This window comes from Sarcophilus harrisii, chromosome 5 (assembly GCF_902635505.1).
Source record: "Sarcophilus harrisii chromosome 5, mSarHar1.11, whole genome shotgun sequence".
In the NCBI taxonomy this organism is placed as follows: Eukaryota; Metazoa; Chordata; class Mammalia; order Dasyuromorphia; family Dasyuridae; genus Sarcophilus; species Sarcophilus harrisii.
The window spans coordinates 116980486-117005715 of record NC_045430.1 but is presented as its reverse complement, the minus strand read 5'-3'; the positions used below and the strand labels follow the sequence as shown (position 1 = coordinate 117005715).

The window sequence follows — 25230 nt, the reverse complement described above, 5'->3', positions numbered from 1 at the left end:
GAATCAATCACTGTCTTGCTAAGAAAAACCAAGTCATTCATAATTGATCATCACACACTGTTCTTGTTACTATGTATAATGTTTTCCCGATTCTGTTCATTTCACTTTGCAGCTTTCTTTTTTGAATACAGTTATATGAAAGAAAAATTTCCTTGCTAATTAAGCTGATGATAATTAAAGGGATTAGTGAACTTTTGAACTGGGATATATTTGCATGAGCAGGTGCTTAAGCTATAGCTTCAGAAAAGCATTGCTGTTTGATAAAATCCAACATCTATTCCTATTAAAAACACTTGAGAGTTTAGGAATAAATGGACTTTTCCTTAAAATAATCAGTAGCATCTATTTAAAAGTCATCAGTAAGCCTCATATGTAATGGGGATAAACTGGAACCATTCCCAATAAGATCAGGAGTGAAACAAGGTTGCCCACTATTACCATTACTATTCAATATTGTATTAGAAATGCTAGCTTTGGCAATAAGAGTCGAGAAAAAGATTAAAGGAATTAGAGTAGGTAATGAGGAAACCAAATTTTCACTCTTTGCTGATGATATGATGGTATAGTTAGAGAACCCCAGAGATTCTTCTAAAAAGCTATTAGAAATAATCCACACCTTTAGCAAAGTTGCAGGATACAAAATAAAGCCACGTAAGTCATCAGCATTCTTACATATCACTAACAAAATCCAACAGTTAGAGTTACAAAGAGAAATTCCATTTAAAGTAACTACCGATAGTATAAAATATTTAGGAATCTATCTGCCAAGGGAAAATAAGGAACTATATGAGCAAAACTACAAAACACTTTCCACACAAATTAAGTCAGATCTAACTAATTGGAAAAATATTAAATGCTCTTGGATAGGACGAGCAAATATAATAAAGATGAAAATACTACCTAAACTAATCTATTTATTTAGCACTATACCAATCAGACTCCCAAAAAACTATTTTAATGACCTAGAAAAAATAACAACAAAGTTCATATGGAAAAACAAAGGGTCAAGAATTTCAAGGGAACTAATGAAAAAAAAAATCCAATGAAGGTGGCCTAGCTGTACTAGATCTAAAATTATATCATAAAGCAGCAGTTAACAAAATCATTTGGTAGTGGCTAAGAAATAGACTAGTTGATCAGTGGAATAGGTTAGGTTCAAAGATAAAATAGTCAATAACTTTATTAATCTAGTGTTTGACAAACCCAAACATCCCAGCTTTTGGGATAAGAACTCACTGTTTGACAAAAATTGCTGGGAAAAGTAGAAATTAGTATGGTAGAAACTAGGCATTGATCCATACTTAACACCATACACCAAGATAAGGTCAATATGGGTCCATAATTTAGGCATAAAGAATGAGATTATAAATAAATTAGAGGAACATAGAATAGTTTACCTCTCAGACCTGTGGAAGAGGAAGAAATTTATGACCAAAGAAGAACTAGAGATGATTATTGATCACAAAATAGAAAATTTTGATTATATCAAATTGAAAAGTTTTTGAACAAAAAAAACTAATGCAGACAAGATTAGAAAGGGAGCAATAAACTAGGAAAACATTTTTACAGTCAAAGGTTCGGATAAAGGCCTCATTTCCAAAATATATAGAGAATTGACTCTAATTTATAAGAAATCAAGCCATTCTCCAATTGATAAATAGTCAAAGGATATGAACAGACAATTCTCAGACAAAGAAATTGAAACTATTTTTAGCCATATGAAAAGGGGCTTCAAGTCATTATTAATCAGAGAAATACAAGTTAAGACAACTCTGAGATACCACCACATACATGTTAGACTGGCTAGAATGACAGGGAAAGATAATGCGGAATGCTGGAGGAGATGTGGGAAAATTGGGACACTGATACATTGTTGGTGGAATTGTGAATACATCCAGCCATTCTGGAGAGCGATTTGGAACTATGCTGAAAAAGTTATAAAACTGTGCATACCCTTTGATCCAGCAGTGTTACTACTGGGCTTATATCCCAAAGAGATCTTAAAGAAGGGAAAGGGACCTGTATGTGGAAGAATGTTTGTGGCAGCCCTCTTTGTAGGCCAGAAACTGGAAACAGAGTGGATGCCCATCAATTGGAGATTGGCTGGATAAATTGTGATATGTGAGTATTATGGAATATTATTGTTTTATAAGAAATAACCAGCAGGATGATTTCAGAAAGGTCTGGAGAGACTTACATGAATTGATGCTAAGTGAAATGAGTAGGACCAGGAGATCATTATATACTTCAACAACAGTACTATATGATGATCAAGTCTGATGGATGTGACCCACTTCAACAATGTGATGAATCAAATCAGTTTCAATAGTGCAGTAATGAATTGAACCAGCTACACTCAGCGAAAGAACTCTGGGAGGTGACTATGAACTACTACATAGAATTCCCAATCCCTCTATTTTTGTCCGCCTGCATTTTTTATTTCATTCACAGGTTAATTTTACATTATTTCAAAGTCCGATTCTTTTTGTGCAGCAAAATAACTGTATGGACATGTATGTATATATTGTATTTAATTTTTACTTTAACATATTTAACATGTGTTGGTCAACCTGCCATCTGGGGGAAGGGGTGGGGATAAGGAGAGCAAAAGTTGGAACAAAAGGTTTTGCAGTTATCAATGCTGAAAAATTACCCATGCATATATCTTGTAAATAAAAAGCTATAATGGAAAAAAAAAATTAAAAAATTCTTCTGGGGAAAAAAAAAAGAAAAGCATTGCTGGTTATCCTGTTAACTATGGAAAAATCTTCATTGAGAAGATCATTGTTTTTATGCAAAAAGTAATTTTGTTTGACTTCCTGTTAGTTTGGTATATACCTTCTTTAGGATATACTGTAATCTGAATATTTTATCTTTGTTTCTATTCTAACCATTTTTATTTCTTTGCAGATTTGTTTTTAAAAGGTAGTTTAGTTTAAATAAAATGATAAGCTAGTTACTGCATTTATGTAAGTATTTTGGCGCTATCAAGTTGAAATATAAATAGATGTGCCATTACAACATAAGCTTTAAACTTTTTGTGCTAATTAGTGGGTTTTCTGAGTCTTTACAAATTTAAATGAATTTTTATCCTGGCTCACTATCCATAAACAATCTAGAGTCTCCACTTGCTACTTTTTCTTCTTCTTTAATGTTACTACTAGAAGGCAACAATTATCAAAGAGATTGGAGACTCACAGGCAAGTCTAAAAGAAGACAGATCAATGCAGAAGAGAAGATAAAGAATTAAAGAAATGTGCTCAAGAGGGGAGTGAATGAGAAGGAAGAGATGAGGATGTATTGAATTTAATTAACCTCAATCAAATCGGCTTCATTTAAATCAGATTTTTAACCATTTTTATCTTTTGGCATTTTAAGTGTCGGATTAAGCCTATGGATTAATTCTCAGAATAATCCTTTTAAGTGCATAAAATAAAGGAAAATAACTATATTGAACTACAGTCAATCAAAATGTTTTTTTAAAAAGTTCACAGCTCCCCAGATTACGAACTCTTCTAACTAAAAGGAAAGAAAATAAAGCATACAGAGAGATGAAAATGAAAGAAAGGGAGAAATAGAGATAACTTATAAGAAAAGGAAAGAAATAAGTAAGAAAAGGGCAGACACAGAATAGGAAGAATGGAAAAGCCTAGAGAACAATAGGAATTAAAAAAAAAAAAGAGGGAAAGAAAAGAGATAAAGGGCATTGTATGCCTCGAAAAAGGAACTAAAATAATTATTTTGAGATAGAGAGATTGATAATGGTAGTCACAGTTTAGAGTAGGTATATACAAATTAGAGTATTGGAGCTAGAAGAGGACAAATCATTTTAGCCAAACCTCTCATTTTATAAAAAAGAGAAACTAAGGTTTAGAGAATATGTGCTTCAGGGCACACTACTGGTAGATGGCATAGCTGTTATCTTCCAATGTAGATCTTCTAATTCCAAATTCAACTCTCAATAAATTACATTTTTTTTATGTTATGCTCTTAACTTTTTGCACTTAACGTACCCAATCTTTCTTCTGTTTACTAATTCAAAAATATAACATAGTATTACTCTAATGCCAAAAGTACCTAATTATGTATGTTAAATTGATTTTCAAATTATATATTTATTGAGATCCTATTTATGTTTGTATATAGGTATAACATATGTAATTTAAATGTATAGTTCATTAAACAGAGCAGAAGGAAATTCTGTATTGATAGAAGAACTAAGAAAGAAAGAGAATTTCAAATTGTGTCCCAATAATTGATACTATCCATTGTTTGTTTAAGTAGAAGGTTAGCATATGAATTATAGAACCTTATGTCTGGATATAATTAGATTTCTCAAAAAATTCTTTATGACAAAAACAAGTGTTTTGGTGATTTCTATTTAAATAGAAGTTTTCTATTAGGCCCATACTCAGATGGATCTGTAACTAATTAATGTGGATGTTCCCTCAAGCAGTGTGGATGGCATCTCATGCACACTTGTGTAAGCTTTTGGACTCTTGATCATGTTCTCCTACGTACTGACCAGAGGAAACCAAAGCTTTGTGGAAATTATTCAAGAGAAAAGTAATTCCAATATTGATGTATATAAGATGTTATTCATTAAATTTTGTTGTTATAAAATTTGAATTAGCCAAAATTTCAATGGAACAAAGTAGTACCAAAATAGTAGCAACCAATAATTGAATTATGGGATAGGATAAATAGCTAACATTTGTAAAGCACTTTAAGGTTTGGAAAACTTTTTATGATCATTATATTTATTTGTAATGGGCTGAAGCTCGAGTTGATGCACTGAGGTCCCAAGCACGTGAGGCTAATTGGACCATACTCTATTAATATATATGCTTGGAGAAAGAATGGTCCCCACTCACTCTTTGTGCAAGTCCTGATGTGTTGTATAGGAAATGACGATTTTGGTGGGTGGAGGCAGAGGGGCGGGGTGAGAAGCGGAAAGAGACTGCTGGCTAGGTCCTGTCACAGCTACATACATTGCTATCGCAATCCCCCTTCACCTCCACAGAGAATAAAGATTAAAGATTTTCCCTTAACCTGAATTCCTACTCAGGCTGATTTTAAAATACGTGGTCATCACATTTCTTGATCCTTACAAAACTTAGTGAAATAGGTGTTGCTACTATCCTCTAATTAGCTAGGAATTGAGTTTCTGAGAAGGTAAGTGACATATCCATAACTAGCAAGTAATTGAAGCAAGATTTGAACCTGTCTTGTCTCTTAGTTCAGTACTCACTCTGTTATACCAACTAAACTTCCTATACATTACATTTCGAAAAATCTTGGAGTCTGAGACATAGAAGCATTGAAGTACACATGCTTTGTTTTTTAATTCAAAGGAACCATGATTTTTGCCAAATTTTACCATTTATTGTTTCTTCTTATTTTCACTCCCTCTAAAGTTATTCACAGTCTAGTTAAGCCATTGTTTCAGATACAGGAAAATTAAAAATTGAGATTAGAACAGAAGTTCTGTTGACCTAATTAACCTTGTTTGGAATCTGATGCATCTGACTTTGGGAATCAGAGATACCTTGCTATTGTCATCTGTATCCTTATAGACTTCAGCTTTCAATTCACCTTATTACACTTATTCTTTTCAGAAGCATAATCCATTATCATTATCCATTTTACTCAATGGGTTGCTTATCTAACTGCATTTCTTAATCTATGCATTATGAATTCTTAATTCTTTTTTTCATTGTGAATTGGCAAGCCAATTCCCATAATACTCAGTGGGAAAAATTGAAAGGCTACTAAATATTCTGTAGGAATGCCCTCTGATGATGGTTTCTTTAGGAAAAAAAGTTCTATCCAGAAACATTTTTGTTGTTGGAACATTAAAAAAAAATTTGAATTATTCATTAAAAATGATCGTTAAATAATCATCAATTTAAGCAGAATAAAAATCTGACTGGATTTTTACTGGTCCCTGTTGAAATACATGGGAGCCACCTGACAGCGACTGCTGGAGATCCAACCCAGAACTGCAGAGTGGATCTTGTGTGAGAGGATGATACAAGGAGACTGAGAGGCAGTTGCTGTTCTCTGACCTCTCTGACTGAGAAGCCATTGCTGACTGAGAAGCCATTGTGTTGTCTGACCTCTCTCCTCTTCCCTCTGCCTCCAATTTATCTCATTCCCAGTTCACAACATCTGTGTCAGCAAAGGCTGCCTCTCAAATCCTTCAGATGTTATGATTCACAGCTATGGAAGCTCTTGGAAAATTGACCTGTCCCTTAACAGGTCCCTGATTATACTTCCTTTATTATTATTATTATTATTATAGCTTTTTATTTACAAGATATATGCATGGGTAATTTTTCAGCATTGATAATTATAAAACCTTTTGTCCCAAGTTTTCCCCTCCTTCCCCCTACCCCCTCCCTCAGATGGCAGGTAGACCAATACATGTTAAATATGTTAAAGTATATGTTAAATACAATATATGCATACATGTCCATACAGTTATTTTGCTGCACAAGAAGAATTGGACTTTGAAATAATGTACAATTAACCTGTGAAGGAAATCAAAAATGCAGGCGGACAAAAATAGAGGGATTGGGAATTCTATGTAGTGGTTCATAGTCATCTCCCAGAGTTCTTTAGCTGGGTGTAGCTGGTTCAATTCATTACTGCTCTATTGGAACTGATTTGGTTCACCTCATTGTTGAAGAGGGCCACATCCATCAGAATTGATCATCATATAGTATTGTTGTTGGAAGTATAATGATCTGCTGGTCCTGTTCATTTCACTCAGCAGCAGTTCATGCAAGTCTTTCCAGGCTTTTCTGAAATCATCCTGCTAGCAGGTCATTTCTTACTGAACAATAATATTCCATAATGTTCATATACCACAATTTATTCAGCCATTCTCCAATTGATGGGCATCCAGTCAGTTTCCAGTTTCTGGCCACTACAAAGAGACCTGCCATAAACATTCTTGCACATACAGGTCCCTTTCCCTTCTTTAAGATCTCTTTGGGATATAAGCCTAATACTAACACTGCTGGATCAAAGGGTATGCACAGTTTGATTATACTTCTTCAAAAAGCACTTTGAGATTTTTATTTTCTTAGACCTAGTCAGGCAACCACCATTTAAGGTCTTAGTGTGTGGCTACTGTCACTTAGTACCAAGAATACAAATATAGGGAGAGAGAGAAGAATGGGGGATGGGAGATGGGATGCCTCCAAAGAGCTTATATTCTAATGAGAAATACAACACTTAAATAAAAGGAAGCTGAAAGGGAATGGAATGGGGAAGACTAAGGTACTTGATACTAGGGGCATTAATGTTTTTCTAGTTTATACACCTTTGGTAGCTTGGTTGGAATGGCATTTAATAAGTAAATTAATGGAAGTAGTAATATTACTTTTATTGTATTTGAATTGTCCTGTTCATGAGTAACTAATTTTTCTCCAGTTATATGCTTGTCTTTATTTGTGTAAAGAATATTTTGTAGTTGTATTCATATAGTTACTGTGTATCTTTATAGGTAGACTCCCAAATATTTTATACATCCTGAGATAATTATTAAATGGGATTTCTCTTTCTTGTTCTCAAGTTCACTAAAATTATTAAATATTTCAATTATTTTTAGTTGTCTTTCTAAGGTTTTCTATCATCTACAAAAGGTCATCATTTTGTTTTTTCTTTATCAATGCTTGGTTCCTTATTTTATTTTTCTTACTGCTTTTGCTAGTTTTTCTAGCACTATGTTAAATAGTAGTATTGACAATGAATATCTTTGCTTTACCCTTGACCTTATTGGAAAGGACTCTTAGTTTATCCATAGTTGGAGTACTATAAGATATAAATAATAAGCTAATCCGTTTTTCTGTAGAGACACTACTTATTTCCTCCTGACTCTAGGACCTGGGCTCTATGCACTCTACTGTCTAACTGCCCCATTTTAGGCATTTCTTAGACACACACACACACACACACACACACACACACACACACTCTCACTCTCTCTCTCTCTCTCTCTCTCTCTCTTTCTCTCTTTTTCCTTCTTTTCCCCCTTAATAATATCTTATTTTTCCAATTTCATCTAAAGGTAGTTTTTAGCATTCATTTTTATATTCCAAATATTTTCTCCCTCTCTCTTTTACAGCTCTTCTCTCCCCAAGACAGCAAACAATTTCATACAGGTTATACATGAACGATGCTTTTAAACATATTTGTTATGTTATGAAAGAAAAATCAGAACAAAAAGGAAAAAATTCACAAGAAATGCAAAAAAAAAAAAAAAAAACAAGATGAAAATAGTTCTCCATAGTTCTCTCTGTGGCTGTGGATACTATTTTCTATCTAAGTCTGTTGGAATTGTTTTGGATTACCACGTTGCTGAGAAAAGTTTATGGTTAATAATCCCATAATCTTGGTGTTACTGTGTGTGCAATGTTCTCCTTGTCCTGCTCACTTCACTCAACATCAGTTCATTTAAGTCTTCCCAGACTTTTCAGAAATCAACCTGCTCTTCAATTCTTACAGAAAAATAATATTCCATTACATTCATATACTATAATGTACTTAACCATTCCCTAATTGATGGGCATCCACTCAATTTCCAATTCCCTGCTACTCTGAAAAGCACACTACATATATTTTTGCACATATGGATCCTTTTTCCATTTTTATGATCTCTTTGGGGTACAGACCCAGTAGTGATGCTGGTGGATCAAAGGGTATACATAGTTTTATAGTCCTTCTAATATAGTTTCAAACTCCTCTCCAGAATGGCTGGATCAGTTCACAACTCTACCAACAATGCAGTAGTATCCTGGTTTTCCCACATCTCCTCCAACATTAATCATTATTTTTTTCTGTCATTTTAGCTAGTTTGTTAAGTGTGAGGGGGTATCTCAGAGTTGTTTTCATTTGCATTTCTCTAATCATTAAACACACATTCCTTTCTCTTGGACATACCCTCAGGCATCGAGGAAAAGGGCATACTAGTAGTTGCTGCCTTATTTTTGACTAAGTTGGACTTCAGGATCATGATAGTTGCTGGGAATTTTTGAACAAGTTCACTATAAGGTGCTACTATAAGAAAAATTTCTTCTAATTTCTCTTCAAAATTCATTTAAAATAAATGTCCTGAATTGTTTTGCAAAATGAGTTCCTAAAGTGTTCACTTTTTAGACTTTATTAGACACTTTTTTTTGAACTATACCTCCTCCCCTACCCTCACATTCTTTTCTTTTTACTTGTATTTCAATTTATCTCCCTGGACATTGACCTCCTTCCCTACTCCCCCCAACCATGACATTTTGTCTTTTAATCCAGTTTCCATTTGTTGACTAATTATGTTGTTATTACCGTAATCTTTGTAAAACTAGTTTGTGTCATTATAAATAGGTATATTTCCTGTGAGTTTTACTAGTTTTGTGTTTAGAAATACATTGGTATGTCTTTAAAAAGTCCATTATAAATTTATTTTTTAATAGGATTTAAAATTTCATTGGCATAGGAAATTCCTAGTAAGGAAATTGCCTCTATCATTGCTTGATGGCAACTGACTTTACAGTTTACAGTCTTCCCAGTTGTTTGGCACACTGAGAGGCTGAGTGATTTATTTCAGTTTTAAATCTGCATCCAGGTAATTGATCTACTTTGCCATGCTGCTCCTCAAATTTACATGTGAAATGTTTATTTGGTTTGGTTTTGTACTAAAGCTTTTTGCCAGCATTTCCAGAACTCTATATCAAATGGCAATAGACATCTTTGCTTTACCCTTGATCTTGTAGGAAAGAACTCTAGTTTATTCATAGTTGGAATATAAAATGTAAATAATAAATTAGTCTATTTTTCTATGGAGACATTACTTCTCTTGGTTAAAAAAAAAAAAAAACTACTCTTTGTTACCTCCTAATCTTCTAGTTCACAAAGGTATTACATAATAAACAGATGCGTATATCAAGCATCTAAGCTAATATTGTTCATATTGTCTTATCAGAACACCTGGAGAGTGCAAGTTCTAACTCAGGTATACCAGCTGCACAAAGAGGTGAGTTTGTATAATTAAGCCATTAGTCACCAAAGAATGTAAAACTAGGTTAATGGTAAATATAATTAGAGTTGTCTGAAGAAACACATTAAACATTGAAATGGGCACCAAATTATTACTTTATTGATTTTTTTGAAAAACATGTTGTCACAAAGTCTTAGCTTTTAGCTGCTTAGTATTTATTTTTTTCTGGAAATGGTAAGAGGAGTTCTTTTTAATTTTTAAGTAGACTGATACAAATTTTCTTCTTTGAATATTGTCTGAGAATGTTACATAGTAGAACGAGAAGTAGAATTTTAGCTAGATTTTTCTAATACATGATAGAGTATATTCATTGGAAAATATTTTTCTTTTGTCCCTTATTTTTTCCTCTGATTCTGGTGAAATTAATTTTGATTTTAGATTCAAATTTAGAGAAAATAATTATTGACAATATATTGGAATGGTAATTGTTCATCAGCTCTTTCTGAAAAATCCAAAAAGTAATTTAGGACTAAAGTAACTTCACTAAAAATATTATAAAATAGGAAGTATGGGAAGAAGTTAGTTCAAGAAAGAATATTATTTTTTTAGTTTTAAAATTGTTTCGCTAGCTCTGAATTCTCTAAAATATCACACAAAGTTGTGACATCATCACAGAAACTTAACCAACTAATTGAAATATTGGTTTAGGAAAAACTAGTGTCTGAAAGCTCATTTAAAAAAACTATCTTAATTAACTGACTTGGAAAAGGATCATTCTTTTTTCTTAGATACAGTTAATTGCTTCATCAGAAGGACTATTGTGACGAACAAGACACGTCATCCATATTTTTTCTTTGTTTTTTTTCTTTTGTTTTCTGTCTGTGTTTTCAGCGACATCAATTGATTACAGTTCCTTTGCAGACAGATGCAACAGCTGGATAGAGCTCATTAAACTGAAAGCTCAGACCATAAGACGTGGATCAATTAAGACAAGTAGGCGGATGTTTCTACCACATTATGATGATATTCTGAGAAGCATATCTCTGATTTCCTAGTGGTGAAGGCTGGACTTTATTACCCAGTAATAACATTACCAATCAAATGTATATATCAGAGTGTGAAAGCTGCAGACACTAATGGCCATTTTAACAAATATTATAGTAGAATTTCTAGGACTTAATAATTTAAAATGTAAAATTCATTGCTTTTTTAAAAAGTTTTTGACTTTATGAAAGTGCAAGCAGAAATATATAAATAGGTACACATACTAGGGAAAAGAAAATAAATTGCTCAATTTTTGAAGAGATATTTACTCTAGGGCTTTAATGTACCATTTAGTAAATGACAGCCACCATGATATGAGAAGACTTCCAGAAGAACAATCATCTAACTCTTCCCTTACTGGTAAAATTAGGTTTATTACATGTATGTCCTACAAATACCCGATATATTGGTATATAGTTAGTTGTGTTTTTGTGAAAAATCAGTTAAAATCATTTATAGGATAGGCAGTGTCATTTATGATGTTAAATTGTGAATTCATTAGTCACAGGTCTAATTTTAAAAAAGACAAACCATTACAATTAATAGTATTTACAGACACTGATGAAGACTTCTGATAAAATGGAAAAAAAAACTCTACTGGTAAATTAACAACTTTCACACTCTTCCTATAATAATTTGTTTCTACAGCAGATAATTGTTAAAGCTCTGCCACTTTTTCTTTTTCTTCACTCTGTAACTGATCATTGTGTGTGTAGCTACATTGCATCACTATTTTCTTTTGCAGGAATGTCATTTGCCTTCCCAAAGAAATTCATTGCAACTTTTCCTCTTGTATTTTCTCTCTCTTTATTTTCAGTTGCATGTAGTGCATGATAATGTCTTTTCTTTCATGACATGGCTTAGCTTCACAGACAGCTGAATGTTGTTACACAACTACTTGGAAACCATACAGAAGATTGACCTAAGAGTTATCATCTAAAGACTTTCTTTTGTTTCCCAAATTTTAGCTGTGTCAGTTGAGAAAGCAAGCCCATTGACTGAAGGACATTTCCGGCAACGCTCTGCTCCTGCATGTGCTAATTCCACAGTTGGTGTAGTTAAGATGACACCTCTTTCTTTCATTCCCGGGGCAAAAATAACAAAATATCTTGGTATAATTAATATGTTTTTTATACGGGAAACCACTTCTTTACGTGAGGTGAGTTCCATACACATTATTGTTGTCATTTTGCTAATTTGTATTAAGCAAACTTCTATTTAAAAATTACAAATTATGCTTCAAAAGTGATCTACTCTAAAGACTTAAATTGTCCATATAAATTTGTGTATTATAAGTAGAGTAGTATATTATTGTGATATTTTGGGCACTTCTGGTTATAAATTCTGTCTAAGTTTAGTACATATCTGCTTAATAGACATATACTTTTTATAATTACTATTATTGCAGAATTCTAATTTATTTAGTTTTGTGTATGCTTTAAATATGTTTGTTGGTATAGATTCCTAGACTTAATCACTTAGGATAATTATCGTCCAATTGTGATGAAAAGTTTTAGTGTATGTAATAGGTAGTTTCTGAGATGTTTAATGTAAATTCAATTATATTTTATATGTAATAATGCAATTTTCTATCTAAAGTGGTTTCTTTTGTATAGCTTTTTAGGCATCTATTATGTACTAAGCACTTTGCTAGATACTTGAGGATACAAAGACATAGATGAGATAGTCTCTATCCTCAAATTTACATTCTATTGGTAGAGACAAAATTTGCATATATATTTTTAATATATATATTCTCTGTATGTGTATATTTATAAAAAAGTAATTATTGTGGTGGAGAGGGAACTAGCTGCTGTGGGGAATCTGCAAAAATTTCATGTAGAAGATGGTACTTGAGCAGGAAGTAAGAGATTCTAAGAGACAAAAGTGACCAAAATGCTAGATTTGGGATCCATTCAATGAAACATCATGAAAACAGGAGATGGAATATCATATTTGATGAACAGAGGGAAGGACAGTTTGCTCAGTTCCTAAAGGGGTATATAATAAGATTGGGAAGATAGGTTGAGCTTAGGTTATGAAAAACTTAAAAAACTGAACAGTAGAATTTATGTTTTATCCTAGAGGCAATAGAGAACTTTGGGCAGTACCACATTCAAAGTACTACATCCAAAATTGGACAATAAGATCACTTTGGCAATGTGTAGAAGATAGATTGGAGTGGGGAATCTTGAGGCAAGAAAAACTTTAGGAGCCTGTTGCCACTGTTCAGATGAGACAAAATGATCACTTGAATTAAGGGAGTAGCATCTATAAGTAATAGAAAATGAGGTTGGAAACCAGATTATAAAGGTTGAAAAGTATTTGACAGGAGAAGAAGTTGAGGTAGTGAGTATATAGATTTCTTTTTCTTTCATTTTTGCTGTGAAAGGGAGGAATGGATATAAAAGATATTTCCCAGTTAACTTCAGTAACTATGTACATTTTAATATATCATTTATTTAAATGAAGGCATATCTGTAATGTCATTGGACATGTTCTGGAATTTTTTTTGTTTACTTCCAAAATTTTGTATCCTCTTAAGAAATTGTTGAGATTTCCAATGCTAAGCTAAGCATAGTAAATATGCCATTATCATATCCCTTCCTTTCACTGCCAAAAAAGAGAGGGCGGGGTGGGGGGAAAAGGGAGATTTAATGATCATTTTTTAAGATCATTAAATGAATTGGTAGTTCTCTTAAACTAAAACTTACACTGTTGTATAAGATTCAATTTTAAATTAATATCAAATTTTTCATCATGTCAGTGAGAAAACCTGAATTCAGTCATTTAGATAAATGATGGATTTTTTTAAGTCAAGGAAAAATAATTCCTCTAGCTATGCTGCAAATTATTTAGCTGTCAGAACTTCTAGAACCTAAAAGTAGATAAATTAGAAGCAAAATTTACATGATATAATTGAATTGGAGCTGTTTTCAGTCAACTCATTAATTCAAAAAAAGGACATAATTATTCAACTTTCTCTTGCTTTGATAGGATGAATTAGAAAGTAATTTTCAATAAAGTAAAAATCCCATTGCCTTTTTTAAATTAGAAATTTATTCCCAAGGAAGAAAAATATTCACTTGAAAACATGAGGTGAGGAAGGAATTGTAAATGATTGGCTAGTTTCATGGGTATTTCTTTGACACCTGGGAAATTAATTTTTTTCCCATGGGAACCTTTTATTTTCAATTCTATTTTTCAAATACATATAAAGGTAGCTTTTAGCATTTCATTTGTATTCTAAATTTTTTCCCTTCCTCTCTTTCTTCTTCCCTCCCCAACACAGCCGTCTGTCTGATATATAATCTTTTTAAACATATGTTCATATTAGTCATTTTGTGCAAGAACAATCAGACCAAAAGGGAGAAAACTACGAGTAAGAAAAAGCAAATCCAAAAAAAAAAAAAAAAAAAAGAAAAAGAAAAGAAAATATTACTCTTTGATCCACATTCAGTCTGTAGAGATTTCTCTCTGGATGCTTATGGTATTTTCCATTCATGGGAACATTTCTTAAGAGTCTTCTTAATCATTTAAAAAGAATGTCTTTTTAATTTCAATAGAATTGGGTTGCCATATTCAACTGGTTACTTCTAATACAGTAATTATTATGATTTAAAAATTGATCATGTTCAGCTTATATAAAACAAGAAGCTAATTTGATCAAGCATCCAATCAGTTCCATGAAAAAAGTTAATCTAATATATGATTTTTAAAATTTTAAGGTGTTTAAATTTTTATATTTTTAGCTAGGCTTAGCTTGGCATTATACAAATTCAGCATTTTTTTTTTCACATCCTTTTGTAAAACACTTTACAAATATTATCTAATTTTATCTTCACAATGCCCCTGGGGAGGGGAGGTGCTTTTATTATCTTCATTTCATGGGTGATCCCCAGGATTTTTTTTTTTTTTTTTTTTTAGAATTGCACACTATATTTTAAGAAATAATAATGGAGGCTCAGCTATGTCCTTCGGTAGATAAAGCATCAATCTTGGAGTCAGGAGGACTGAGTTCAAATCTGACCTTAGACGTTTTATACTTTATAGTTGTGTGACCCTGGGCAAGTCATTTAACCCCAGTTGCTTCATCGAAAAAAGTAGTAAATGAAAGTTTCCCAGCCATACTGGAACCAGAGAACATTATAAGTATAGAAAGAATCAGCTAATTCTTTCTAACAAGAATTCCAAAAGGAAAAGTCTTAAAAATGTTAACCAAAATCTGTAGGTCCCAAGCACTTCAAATATTGAGGAACTATATCCAGGATCACAAGCAAAAAGACATTTTGGAATGCAATATTGTAGTGTTCAAAAAGGAAAAAGAAATTGAGTATGTCTGAGTATAATCCTACAGGAGAAAAACATTAATCTTTACTGGAATAAAGGACTTTTTAAAAAAGAGTTTCTGACAACCTAGAGCTGAAGAAGAACTTTAAAATACAGACACAAGTCAAAAGAAATCTAAAAATCATTTGGACCATTTGAATTTGGGGAACTCTGCGATTTCTTATAATTAGGTTTTGTGAGAAGTATATACAAAGAGGAAGTGGCAGGGAAAAGTACACATCTGATGGACCTTAATCTTATTTTAAACAAAGGATCAACATACACACACACACACACACACACACACAGACACACACACACAATAAAGTGTATAATATATCATCAAACTAGACAAGAAAAGAAATGAGGATAAGAAAGGGGGAAATAAGAGTATAGATAATACCAAGGAGAGGACAATCAAAAGCAAAATAAACTTACTGATTTTTAAAGGGGTAGTGGAGAAATAAAAAGTCAGGGGAAAAAGAACTAGAATCTAAGGAGATAACCTTAGATTTCCTCTTATATTGGGAGTGGTTGATCAAATTGTAGATTTGGACATCATAAAATATTATTGTGCTATAAAAAAGTGACCAAAGATGATTTCAAAGATTTCTTAATGGTGTGAAGTAATAGCATGAAGTGTGTAGAGCTGGGATAACAATTTATAAAAAGACAATGATATTGTAAAGAAAAACAACTTTGAAAGATTTAGGAACTCTTATCAATGTAATATCCAGATATGACTCCACAGCCCCATGATGATGAATATTACCTGTATCCTGACAGAAAGATGATGGACAAAAGGTGAAGAGCCATGTATTTTTGAATAATGGTGGATACATTTTTTCAATTTTTATTTTTCATTTTTCTCAAGCTATTTTTTTTCTTTCAGTTTGTAATTGGAAGGAAGAATTATTGAGAGGGAGATTAAGGGGTATTGAAGCCCTTACGTCCTTAATCCCCAAAAAGGACCATTATAACATTTTTTTTTATGCACAGAAGAGAATAGACGGCTATTTGGAAGGAACCACAGACACAGTTTTGGAAGTAACATAAAATTTGTTGTATATTTTTAAAAAGTAAGCAGTATGAAATAGATTCATGGTTTCATATACAATCTACCTTTAGTGTTATGCTCTATGTATGGAAATGTTGTTTATTTTGGTGATAGAAAAAACTTCCTTCCCCTTAAATTGATGCATTATATGAGCATAGGGGTGTCTTTCAAGCTTTTGGTATAGCCTCTGTAAAGTCAAGGAGACAGGAGATAGAATGTAGGCATGTTAAGAAGAGCAAGAAAGCCAATTTGACTGTGCCAAAGGGTAGGTGAAGGGTCGGAATATTAGGTTTATATCAGGTTGTGAAAGGATTTTTATGCTGAAGAGAATTTTTTTTTTTATTTTGTCTTAGATATACTAGTTCATTGGGCAGGGGAGAGATATGATCAGATTTGAACTGGAAACTCCAAAGAGAATAGTTAAGGTTTGAGGAAGGGAAGGCCTGAACCAAAATAGTGGCCATGTAGGTGGTGATAAATGGATGAATGTCAGCGAGACTGTGGGAAATAGGATCAATAAAGCTTGACAGCTGATAATGATTATGATATCCCATGAGGGTTACTTCAGCACTGACAGTGGCAGAGGGGTACAAAGGGAGGTAGAGGCTGTTAAGAAATGCAGTTATTATTAGACTCTATAAATCTATGTTTCTATGTTGGTAAGTGGGAGAATCTTGTCCAGTATCCAGCAGGTGAACATACTACTTGAAGAAGTGAATAATGTCAGTTTTGTCATTCTCACAATAAATGAAGTTGGAAGATGAAAAAGAAATTTTAGACAATTGACAGAATGGCACACAAAGTTTCCTTGAAGGGGTAAATAAAAAAGGAGGAAGTGTTAAGTTTTATTGTATGCAGTGTGAAAAGATGTAGACATTTTCATGGAACACTATGTCATCTTAAATAGCTTTGGCTATGGTGAACATTGGGGAAGAAAAGACTAATGAAGATAATTTAAATTCTGTTGCAAAGTATGTGAATGTAGAGAGATGATGCAAGAGCTTCATAAACTTGTTCTAGTTAAGTCATCATAGATTATTATAAACCTAGAACAGGAGGGAATCTTATAGGTCATCTAGACAAGCCCCTTGTTTTATAAATGAAGAAATTGAAGTTACTAATGAAAGTTCTTCTCACAGATAGTGGTGGGATTCCAATCCAGGACCTCTGAAGCCAGAACCAGTACTTTTTCCCATTTAGCTACTTCAAAGATGACATGGAGGAAGCATGACAAAATACAAATAGGAAAATGATTTAGTTTTAAAAAACAAAATGGACCATGTGCTTTCTGACTATACAGAAACCTCTACATTATTAAGAATGGTAGTTATTGAAATTGAGCACTAAATAGCAACATGAAATTTTTTATTCCTCAAAAAGAAGTGATTGATTAGTAATTTGGAAGTAACTTCTAAATCAGTGTTCTGTGTAAAGTCAGATTATCAACTAGTTAGTGATTTATGATATGTTAAGATCAAGATCAATATTAAAAGAATCGTGTGAGAATATAGGGCATGTATTTGAAGCAACTGAAATCTAACCTCTTTATGCAGTCTCTTAATGCCCTAAAAAGAGCAAAAGTCAGTAGTGTAGCACCATTTCCTAGGAAAATTCAGCTGATGCACAATAGAATAGTAAAGAAACCAAAAGAGATTTGGAACAATCTTAACTTTCAAATACTTGAGTTTTTGCAAAGCTAAGAGAAATGAAACTGTAGAAGATGCTGATTTAGAATAAACATTCATTTCTCAAGTATTAATGAAGAATGATGATAAATGTTATTTAAGCCTTGGAAGGTGGCACAACTTCCTAATTAAGTCCACAATCACTCATATTCTTCACACATCAAAAAGGCAAGTAGATGAAGATTGCCACTTGTACAATGATATTTATTTGGATGTGCATCCAGTAGAACCACGTATTTGGTATATAGAAGGTGTTTCTAAAGTCTTAGTGTAGTTTTAAGCTGTCGAATATAAAACTGCCCCAAGGCTTTTGGGATGGACTTTATGTCATGGGTAGACACTGCATTTAGACAATGGACTCTTCCCATACTAATTATACTCATTTAGTGATTATATGTGTCTGCAAGTCATTGCTGTAGTCTCTGAAGACAAAGTTGTGCATCAAGAAAAAGATAATAAAGACACATGGTGAATGTGAATGGGCTTATAGCATGCTCATGTTAAAGAATTGGACAGAAATGTCATCAGTTAAATTCAGTTCAACTAAACATTTATTAAATACCTACTAATTGCAGGGTACTAAATTAGTTACTAGGAATTTCAAATTAAGGAGTTTACATTCTATTGGGAAGGAAGGCAACAAGCAGTTACTGTCTACCATGTGCCAAGCACTGGATTGTACCCTCCTCACAATAACCCCGGGAGATAGATGCTGCTATTATCCTCATTTTATAGTTGAGATAACTGAGGTAAATAGGTTAAATGACTTGTCTGCAGTCACACAGCTGTTGTGGCAGGATTTGACATGGATTAGCACTCGATATCCACTATGGCTCTCAGTAGTCTCCAAAGGATAGAAAATAAACTCTAAAATTTAAGCCTCTGTACAGTTTGGTTCTCACCTTTCTTGCCAGCTTTTTTCATGTTATTTGGTCCTTTGGGAACTCCAAATTTACTATAATAAATATTTATTAAGTGTATTTAAAACACCAGAAAGATAAGGACAAAAAAGAAAAATAGGAATTTATATACTACTGTTATACATATATATGACATAAAGAGATAAGTAAACATAAGGGAATTTGAGGGGAAGAGTACCAACAGGTAGGTGATCAGTGAATGTTTCTTGTAGGAGGGGCCACCTGAGCTAAACCCTGAAGGAAATAAAGGAGTAGACTTTGCAATAATAAGTTCCATAAATATTTATGTATGTAGGATTGTTAGATGTTATTAAACAAGCAGCTTAGTCTTAGGGTAATGCAGTTGAAAGAGTGCTGAACTTGGGATCATAGAACCTGAATTCATATCCCAGCTGTGACCTCCCTGGGTCTGCCTCCAACTGAGGAAGGTTGAACTACTTAACTTCTATGGACCCTTCGAGCTCTATGTCTATAATCTCGTCTCTAGAAAGCATAAGTGAGGAAAATTTGCCTTACAGGGATATAAAATTGAGAGATCGAATCTTGAGTTCAGGGAACAAGTAGGTCAGTTTCCGCAGAACCAGGAGTACATGAGAACTGAGATGAAAGTGACAGAAAAAAGAAGTCCGATTGTGAAAGGCTTCAAATGTCAGTCTGAGGATGTTTTAAGTTTAACCTGTCAGATTCGATATAGGCAATGCTGTGGTTGAACTTGTGCCTTAGGAGGATTGTGGTGGTAGATATGGAAAGGATAGATTAGAGAAGAAAGAGTCTGTAAGGAAAATGGACACTGAAGAGACTGGAACAATTATTGGGCAAAAGGTCAGCAGATATTGAGTACTGGGGAGTGGAAAGAATGCAAGAAATGTTGTGGAGGAAGGGTAATAGATGAGGCAAAATCTGTCTCTATGTTGACAGACAGCTTGTGCCCTATTCTGTTCTGGAATTCCCTTTCTCCTCATTTCTCTCTGTCTCTCAATCTCCTTGCCTTCAAGATTCAACTGAGGTACCTCCTCAGTGAAGCCTACCTTGATTCCTTCAATTGTTTGTATTTTCCCTTTTTAATTTCCCTTGAATTCTCTTTCTTTTTATAGGTAAAATGTAAACTCTTTGAATACAGGGCCTCTTTAATTTGTATCTTTCTGCTCACATTTTACATATAGCAGGCATGCTTAATGTTTATTTTTTGTTGCATTCTTATTAGAAATTGAGAAATTCACCTTATTAGGGTTCCAGTCTTGACAAAAGTGCTCCATTCCCCATTAATCTTGCTTGCTATCTGCCTCATTTCTTCCATATTTTAATTTCAAAGTCCTTTCTTAAAAAAAGAGACTTCAAACCTTTCTTTCATAAGGGTTATCATTAGCATCAATATCATAAGAGTAAGATTTGAAGATCTCCTAGTCCAGTCTTCTCTATTTTGCAAATTAGGAAGCAAACCCAAAGAAATTTTTTTGCGCAAAAGTTGCTGAAGTGTTTGAATTTCAAAATTAATAATTATAGCATTATGATAAAGTGTTGTAATGCATTTAACATATTGTCTATCTTATATCTACTTTCATATATATAATACACATATCTTTTTTTTTCCTTAGGAAGGAGGGGTCAGTGGTTTTCTTCATGCTTTTATTGCTGAAGTGTTTGCAATGGTGAGAGCACATGTTGCAGCATTAGGAGGGAATGCAGTTGTCTCCTATATAATGAAGCAATGTGTGTTTATGGAAAATCCAAACAAAAATCAGGTGAATTAATAATAAAATTTTGCCCACCTTTTTGGTCAGAAAATATATGATACTAAAAAACAATTCCTTTTGTAGCTCTTTATTTTCTGTTGTGCAATGTTTTCTTGATTACTAATTGTGACTAGGCCTCACCTGGGTATTCTGAAACTTCTTTGGCTCTGGAGCTTTCCTTTTACTACTTTGGAAGTTGAACTGCCAAAGTCATCTTTGCTTTGAGTTGTGGCATCTAATAATTGAGACAGGAAAACCAGTGTTATTTTTTCCAAAACTCAAACTTTTGACCTTAGTTGGGAAAAGGCACTGTTCAAACAAACACTGACTGTTTTTATGGTAAAGAAACACAACTTTTAGAGGAAAAGATAGGCTTTATGTAATTAGGAAAGAAGAAAAAAAAAACTTATGACCATTACTCTTTTTTTTCCCTTCAATAATATTGTAATTTTCTTTTATAGTCTTGTTGCTATGTTTCATTTGCAACCAAATGCCTTTTGTTGGCTTTTGAATTATGATGAGAAAAAGGTGATGTAATTTAACATTTTTTAAAAATCCTTTTGAAATAGAATTGCAAAGTCGATGTCAAAAAAAACATTATGAAGAATAAATTGAATTGCTGAGTTATAAATAAGGAAAACCCAGTTCTAGCTCTAGGGTATCAAGGGTATCTGCAGTATCAAGCAAATCACTTAATTTCTCATTTGCACATGCAGGTACTGTATGTAAATTTTATGCTTATACTTAGTTTTTCTTCAACTTCTTTGAAGCCTACATTTTTGTTGTCCATTGTATTATGTTTTATTTATATAAAAAGATATCATCATAGTGGTGGGAAATTTTAATATTTTTTATTTTTTGGTCAGTTTTGTCAGTGTTAAAGAGTATTACTATTTCAATTATCCTGTGGTTTCAAAATAGAAATAGGACCATTCTCCAAAGCTGAATATTTTATTAAATTTCTTGTATAACACTCAAGTAGTACTCATTTTAATTGGCTGGAGTATTTGTTTAGGTTAGAAGGGCAACAAAGTGATTCTCTCTATTTAGTCACTGTCCCCTAAATTAGTGTTGTTACTATGAGGAAGAGCTGTTATGTATCATCAGAAAACACACCAAAAATGATCTGTGATTTAATTTATGCAGATACCTTCTATTAAAGCAGATTGCAGCCTTTCACTGCTTTGACAGTTTCATGATTTCCTGCAAAAAAAGAATACCATCATCTGGTGACTGCTCTTCTGATGGACTTTTCCAAATTTAACTATGCTATTTCTTGGATATTATCAGGCCAATCTATTTTGGTAGGACCTGCAAGATCTCATGTTGTGCTGACAAAGCTTTTAAGAATCTGAGGTTACTGCTAAACCTTGAGGCAATGGAATATGCTTAATTAAAACATATTTTTAAATTCTCTTCCCCCCATCATTAACTTTGTTTTATTATTTTCTCATCTTGGCAGTGTAATGTATGTTCTTTCTACCATATCACATTGCCTGCCTATGTGGAATTAATAATGCAGCAGATATCTATGCTTACTGTATGTAAATCCCATAAGGAAAAGTAGAGGCTGGGTATCAGTAACTCCTAATTCTTTTCTTCTTCAAATTCCTGGATCTTTTTGTATGTTGTTTGGTGAATGTCTTATTCAAGTCAAGTGATGAGTATATTTGAAGTTGAATTGAATGAGAAAAAATAAAAGGAAATTGCTACTCGATGAAACATATGTTTTTCAAAAAGACAATCTCATTTTTCCTCGTCTTAGTCTATAACATTAACATGCTATCAGAATTGTTATGGTGTGATTATTAAATTTATCAGGATCCCAAACTGATAGGTTAGACTGACAGATTATAGTCTACTAAAAATAAATTTAATATAGATAATATCTTATAATTGGGTTCAAATTAAAATTACAAATTGGTAGACTAGAAAGAACTTCATCTGAAAAAAACAAGTTGTTTTTCATGGAATGAAAGCGCTTTAGTAGAGATTTGGTGGTACAGAAACCAAATCTTAGATTGCATCATAACATCTAGGATTAGAGAACTGATTATCCCTTTATATAAAGGGGAGAACATATGTTCTCATCATACGACAGTTAATGTAGTTTGTAAAGTTTTGCATGATGCACTTTAGGAAGGACTTTCATAGGTTGAAGATCCAAACAGGTTGAAGAAGGACCTCAAAATCAATGCCATGTGAGAATCTGTGAGATATTTATCCATAAAAGAGAAGTCTTAGGATATTATCATCTTTGAGTATTTGAAAGACTGTTCTGCAGAAGAACTTACTTTGTTCTTTGGCCCCAAGGACGTAATTGGAATTAACATATGGAAGTTGTAGAGACAGCTTTAGGCTTTGTGTAAGGAAACATTTTCTAATGATTAGAGTCCTCCACAAGTGAAAAGTACTTGTGAGACAGAAAGATACAAAGAAGCAATGTGGTACAATAGAAGGAATGTTGGATTTGGAAGCAGAGGATGTAGATTTAAATACCATTTCTGCAACTTCGTCACTTATGTGACTTTAAGCAATTTGAATAAATGCTATGGGCCTCAGTTTTCCTTATCAGTAAAATGAGGAGACCAGATTAGATGATATAGGATGAATTAAATGACCTCCAAGGACCTTTTCACTGTATTTTTATGAACAGGCTTCTCCAGGCCAAGGTTAGGTGACCATTTGTGAAGTATGTTAACCTGTATCCTCTTCCGAGTTTAATCTTTTATGATTTAGTTTGAAGCTCAATGTAAACCTTGGTAACTGTTTCCTCATTTATAAAATGGGACTATTAATACTTGTAGTAGCTTCCTCTGAGGATTGTTATAAATGCTCATATGTAGTTGTTGGTTTTATAATTGAACATTTTCTGTTGTACTTACAGGCACAATGTCTAATAAATGTAAGTGGCGATGCAGTGATTTTTGTACGTGAATCTGAATTAGAAATTATGTCAACTCAGCAGCCCATTGCCAGCTGCCAGCCTGCATGTGGTGGAGGAGAAATTGCTACCTGAAAGAAAGACAACTCTTCCAGAAATTGATGCTTGTTGTAAGGTGTCTGCCTACTTCTTCAGAGTTAGTCCTTTTAGGATTTTAAAAAGTAGAGCTGAACATGAGACAATCAAGAAAGGTGTGGTGGAGAAGAATTCTCTAATCCCTTAATTCTGCGTGCAGTCTAGAAAATGAGTATTGACTTTAGAATTTGTGAAGAAAAATGGCACAGAACTATTGAAAAAAAGATGCAACCTGCTTGTGAATTTAGCTATTTTATAATAAATTTAGAACTCTAAATACTATTTTTAAATAAAGTATCTTCATTTGAAAGAGATCATCTATTAAAAAAAGGAAAAACAACTAAATTAGAAGATAATTAGGAAACTAGGACAGTTACCTTGGTATGATTTTTTAAAAAAATAAATAGTAAATTCATAAATGTATTTAGAATGTGTGAGGAAAAACTTTACTTAGTGAAAACAGAATGATAACCAAAACTATATGAATTTGAGTTTCCTTGTTTTATTTTGTATAACAATTTGATGACTACTACAAAAGGAGCAAGGAAATTGCTGTTGACAATTTTTTTTCATTGTCAAGTCTTATAATTTGCAGATGATTATATTGCTTTTATTACCATGTTAAAAAAAAAAAAAAGATCGTTTTTCAGTACTAACTTATTTAACTGTTTCCATACTGCTTTTTTGTCAGTAAGATAAAGAAAACTGTAATATAGTTAAAAACTGGTTGCACCAAGCTATTTTTAATTCTAAAAATGCTAAACTTTGGAATTTCAGATATAAAATAGTTAGTGAAATTCATTTATTTCAGCATTAGTCTAATTTTGTCAAAATTTAGACATAATTTCAGTGAAATAAGGGAAGTCAATTTCTAAGAAAATTCTGGCTTTTTACTTAATAATAAATGGTGCTTTAGAATATAATATGGGTTCTTCTGAGTTAGTTTGGATAGCATTTGACCTGGAATTTGTAAATGTAACTTGAATGTAAATATTGCATTTCATTTTCACATAGGAATATTTTTTCATCAATGCCAAATACCCACTGTAAGTGAATTTTTTTTCCAAAATAACATTCCTCCTTTGCACAATAAAATTTCTGTACAAAACTTTTTTGCTTTGGTTTTTCAAATGAACAGTGTAAATGAATTAACATTTTTTTCTTTGAATCATCATGTGTCAAGATTTATTGTATTTCTACTTTAATTTTTCGAATAAAGAGTTTGTAAAAACAATGCTAACTTAAATATCAGTTAAGCTCTTTTTGCTTCTAGAATCTTGTGTATTTTGAATTTCTAAATTCTTCTTTTGATTTGTTAGTAATGTAAATATAACTAGTTCTGTGATGTCAGAATTATTAATCAAAGGTTTTTCTTCTTAGGTATATTGTGGTGTCTTCCTTTCCTTTGGTTGGATTCTTGGGTTTGCTTTTGATAAATAATGTCCTTAT

At 32.7% G+C, this 25230-nt stretch overlaps 1 protein-coding gene across 20 annotated transcripts in view; it reads left to right on the top strand.

Annotated features, from left to right (window-relative positions):
* Positions 1-25015, top strand: part of C2CD5 (C2 calcium dependent domain containing 5) — a 127160-nt gene extending 102145 nt beyond the window's left edge. For 15 of the 20 annotated variants that reach the window (XM_031938448.1, XM_031938440.1, XM_031938436.1 and 12 more), the window contains 5 exons: positions 9980-10030; positions 10886-10987; positions 12007-12197; positions 20625-20771; positions 23650-25015. In XM_031938448.1, the coding sequence (XP_031794308.1) occupies positions 9980-10030; positions 10886-10987; positions 12007-12197; positions 20625-20771; positions 23650-23781 (623 nt within the window). In that variant the 3' untranslated portion in view covers positions 23782-25015. The remainder of the gene's footprint in view (positions 1-9979; positions 10031-10885; positions 10988-12006; positions 12198-20624; positions 20772-23649) is intronic. The other 5 variants (XM_031938453.1, XM_031938441.1, XM_031938451.1 and 2 more) reach the window with 1 other exon arrangement.
* The last annotated feature ends 215 nt before the right edge of the window (positions 25016-25230 follow it).